Source organism: Hibiscus syriacus, unplaced genomic scaffold, assembly GCF_006381635.1.
Source record: "Hibiscus syriacus cultivar Baekdansim isolate YM2019G1 unplaced genomic scaffold, ASM638163v2 tig00117032_pilon, whole genome shotgun sequence".
Classification (NCBI taxonomy): domain Eukaryota; kingdom Viridiplantae; phylum Streptophyta; class Magnoliopsida; order Malvales; family Malvaceae; genus Hibiscus; species Hibiscus syriacus.
The window spans coordinates 332,587-337,259 of NW_024063532.1; the positions used below are offsets into that span (position 1 = coordinate 332,587).

At 32.7% G+C, this 4,673-nt stretch overlaps 1 protein-coding gene across 1 annotated transcript; it reads left to right on the forward strand.

Annotated features, from left to right (window-relative positions):
* Positions 1–471: 471 nt before the first annotated feature.
* LOC120196359 lies at positions 472–2,138 on the forward strand. Its single transcript, XM_039198184.1, has 4 exons — positions 472–855; positions 1,218–1,741; positions 1,788–1,920; positions 2,019–2,138. The coding sequence occupies exons 1-4, from the start codon at positions 472–474 to the stop codon at positions 2,136–2,138; spliced, it is 1,161 nt and encodes a 386-aa protein (XP_039054115.1).
* The last annotated feature ends 2,535 nt before the right edge of the window (positions 2,139–4,673 follow it).

A 4,673-nucleotide genomic window follows, 5' to 3' on the forward strand; every position in this document is an offset into this window, starting at 1 on the left:
TGGTTATGGTGGATTCATTGCAGGTCTGGAATGGTGGATGAGCCCGTGACTCCTAGTATTTTTCATGCTGCTTCTATTTCTGGAGACACTGAGCAGCTTGATTCATTGGCTTCTCTTACTAGAGATATGGACAATCCAAAAACTTTACTCCTGAAGCTCTTAATGCTAATGCACTTCAGAAACTTGTTAAATTGTTTAACTGGTCTGGAGGAACAGTTTAATAATGCTCATGATTTTCGTGTTGCTGTGATATGAATAAGTTCTCCATAGGTCATGGATTTGAATATACCTTTAAGACTAATAGGTCTAGGTATATAATCGCAAAATGCAGAGCTGAAGGTTGCCATTGGACCATTCAAGCTGCAATGTTATCTACCACAAAGTTGTTTCTGATTAAAAAGATTAGTGAAACCAAGGTCTCTAGTAAATTGGTCATGTTTCTTGTAGAGGAAAAGTTACGAGCTTAACCTAATGCTAAAACCAAGGGAAATTATCAATGGAATTCTTCCGGATTATGGATTCAAAGCAAGATATGCACATGTGTGGCGCGGACTAGAGTCTGACAAAGAGAAGCCTCAAGTTCCATATGATGAGGGTTACAATCAGTTACCTAGTCTATTAATTAGGCAGATTGTCGAGAACAATCTTCTATTTGGTGCATTGCAAGCTTCATTACATGGCTTCAAGAATGGCTGCCGCCCCCTCCTTTTCCTTGACACTGTGACCATAAAATCAAAATATCAGTCCAAGCTGCTGACTGTTACAGCTTTGGATGGAAATGAGGGCATTTTCCCTGTCGCTTTTGCTGTAGCTGATGTTGTCAATGATGATAATGTAGAAACTGATGAAAACCAGGTTCGTTTTCTCAGTATTTCATATATTAAACATTTACACAGTAAGTCCTTTTATAGTCTAGCACTTAGAGTTATACTTCTACTTAGATTCCTAACAACCTGTACAGTGCATTTAAATTTCAAACTAAAGATAATATTTAATCCTAACTAACTAAAAGCTATCTTGAAATAACAAACCCAAAACTACCGAGACTTATTTACAACTCACAGATAATTGGCATTGGTTTTTGGTGCAACTGAAATCTGCACTTTCAACATTCCAACCAGTAACGTTTGTAGCAGACAGACAGATTGGGCTTAAAAACCCTATTTCGATGATCTTCAAGAATTCACACCATGGTTATTGTCTCCATCATCTGACAGAGGGATTTCAGTTACTTGTGTACTGAAGAAGTTCTTCAAGTAATTATCACACATTTCTATGATGCTGCTCGTGCAACTACACTTGATGATTCAGAAAATCTATCCAGAACGTCAAAAATATTTCACCAGAGGCTTGTGAGTGGATCTTGCACAAGCCTCTTGCAAAGTGGACCTGAACACTGGTCAAATGTTCTCTTTCAAGGTTATCGATATGGACATTTTTCATCAAATGTTGCAGACGCATTTTATAGTTGGATAACTGAGCTTTCTGTTATACCGATTGCTAATAAGATGATTGATACCATTTGCTGTAAGATGATGGAATTGATGAGTATTCAGAAGTCGGATTCAAGCCAATGGTTGACAAAATTAACTCCTGCTGTGGAGTTCAAATTAGAACATCACATTTTGAAAGCTAACATGCTTCAATGCCAGTGTCACATAGTAGCACTTTCGAAGTCTGACAGTTTCGGTGCAATTTATGTATTGAACAATGATCTCTGGGATTGTAGCTGTAGGGAATGGCAACTGAATGGTTTTCCACGTTGTCATGCTGTTGCTGTCCTACAGCAATTATGAAGGAGTTTTTGCTCGGACTTCGGAGTACTTCACGGTCCATGCTTTCTGGTCATCGTATTCAAACTCTATAAACCCAGTTGCAACAGCAGATATGGCTGTACAAAATAAATCTTCTACAATTGAAGTACGCCATCCTGCTCTCCGTCATGTCTCCAATCCTCCTAAAAGGAAAAAGAAAATATATATACACAAAGGACCCTTTAAACGGTTATTGCATTGCAGCAAGTGCCAAGGAACCGGACACAATCGACAAACATGCCATCTATTCTCATAGTTGCACCAAAGTCGCGTCGGATATGTAAGATAGCTGTTGATAAGGCAAGATCAGATTATGTAATTTAGGTATCTTCTTGGGAGTTATTGATGCTAAGGATAAGATGGAACAGGATAGAAATGGCTAACCTTAACTCTTGTGGAGACTCAAATCTCGGTGGGAGATGCAGGTATTGTGCATCTATCTAACTTATGCATTGCTAATATTTATGTATCATTGTAGTTTTTAATTATAAACCCATTGTTATGAACTTTGAATTCCAGTTGTTTTTTGGGTCCCAAAGTGTACTTTAGGTTTATGAAACAAATCTACGTCAGATCAATCAGACTTTTAGTGTTCGATTGAATTGATTAGTCAGTTGGATAGATGGTTGTTTGACTTGTTTCACAAAAAATAAGGGTAAACTATACCAGTGACCATCAAACTATAGCTCCTTTTTACTTTAACTACCATTTTTGAATTATTTTCAATCAGGTCACCTAACTATTTAAATGCTTCAATCAGGCCACTGGCCGTTAACCGTTAACGGAAATGTTGACGTGGTAGTTAATAAAATTTATATAATTACACATTTAGTCATTGTTACTTGTATATTCTATCAAATTGTCCCTTGGGTGACAAAGGAGAACATCAACCACCGAGATAAGCACATTTTATGGATTATAATAGAGTACATATTATATATATTGCTTCTTAGTATAATCTTAAATTCTTAATATTAAATATATCTTAACTTAACATTAAAAAATATATTTTATTTTTTAACTTATTTAATTTATTTTATTCTTATCTTAACTAAAAATATATATTTTAATCTTATCTTAACTTATAAAATATATTTTATTCCTACCTTAACTTAAAAATATATTTTATTTTATCTTAACTTGTTACATATTTATATTCTTAATTTAAATTATTAAATATATTATATTATTACCTTAAATTATTAAATATTATTTATTCTTATCTTAACTTGAAAATGCATTTTTTATTTTTATTTTAATATATATATTAATATGTTTTATTCTTATTTTAATTTAGAAATATATTTTATTTTTATCTTAACTATAAAAAAATATTTTTTTATTTTAATTTTAAAATATTATAAAAATAAAATTTAAATATTTAAGTTAAGGTAAAAATATTTTTTAAGTTTAGAAAAGACTAATATATATATATATATAATTTAATTAAGATAAAAATAAAATATATATTCAATTTTATTAAGATGTGAATTTAAGTTAAGATATATATAATATTTTGAATATAAAATTACACTAAGATACAAGTTATATACCACATGTAATCCATTTTAAGACAAATAATTTGCCTTGTCCCGGTGATTGATGCTCTCCTTTGTCACCCATACAATATAAGTTCAAATCTCATGGCCTCTTCTTTAGTGCCTTTAATTTTCATTCCACCTGAGAGTGACACGTGTCATCCTTTGATTGGTGAAAAATAAATATATTAAATTAAAATAAATTAAAAATAAATTAAATCCTCCAATCGGATGGCGACATGTGTCATGATATTTTGCACTACTAACATGTGTCATAATATGATTCAAATATTAAATTTATTTTAATTTATTAAAATTATGACTAAATTGATAGAATATATAAATAGCAGTTATCAAATGTATAATTATACTAATTTTATTAACAGTCATGTCAGCACTTCCGTTAACTGTGAACGACCAGTGACCTCATTGAATGCATTTAAATAGTTGGGTGACCTGAATGATAATAATTAAAAAATGGTGGTCAGAGTGAAAAGGGACTATAATTGGATAGTCACTGGTATAGTTTACCCAAAAATAAATAATAATAAAGAAGTTGGATGAATGGATGGATTTTTAATTAAAAATAGTTTTAATTTACAAATTAATTAACTTAGTAAACTAATAAATAATAGAGAAAATAACCTCAGTGACCAAAAATCCCATATAATATACGATTTTAACCAACTTTTTCCGAATTTGCCAAAATGACCAACAAAATCGCAATGCGATCTCTAATTCGCAACGCGACCTCCATTATCGCAAATCAGTTTCCAGATTCGCAACGCGATTATGACTATCGCAATGCGATTTTCCAATTTCGCGTTGCGATTTTCCCAATTCGTAATGCGAATTTGGAAAATCGCAATGCGCGCAATGCGAATTTGGAAAATCGCAATGAATTTGGAAAATCGCAACGCGGTACTGACTATCGCAACGCGATACTGACTTTCGCAACTCGATACTTAATTTCGCAACTCAATACTGACTTTCGCAACGAGATAATACATAATCGCAATGCGATTTACAAAGCGCCATTAGTATCGCAAAGCGTAATTTATTTTCAAATTCCAAACACGAATATTAATATATTAGAACACTGAACCGTCCACAATATATCCCATAATCGCAACTCATAACCTAAAACCTAAAATCACAACTCAGTCCCATCTCCATCTCTCACTCTCTCACCCATCTCCGACGAAATCCGTCCCCATCTCCGGCAAAATTCGTCTATCTCCATCTCACAGAGCCACCCTCACAATCAGAAATGGAAAATCAACCAAATCAACCACCGAGGGTTAGTTTTTTTAATTATTTT

Bases quoted from the DNA above. Each gene is read 5' to 3' on its own strand.
- LOC120196359 (XM_039198184.1), top strand. From the start codon at position 472: ATGCTAAAACCAAGGGAAATTATCAATGGAATTCTTCCGGATTATGGA. The intron at 856-1,217 runs GTTCGTTTTCTC...ATCATCTGACAG, and splicing joins TAGAAACTGATGAAAACCAG to AGGGATTTCAGTTACTTGTG. The intron at 1,742-1,787 runs GCAACTGAATGG...GCTGTCCTACAG, and splicing joins GATTGTAGCTGTAGGGAATG to CAATTATGAAGGAGTTTTTG.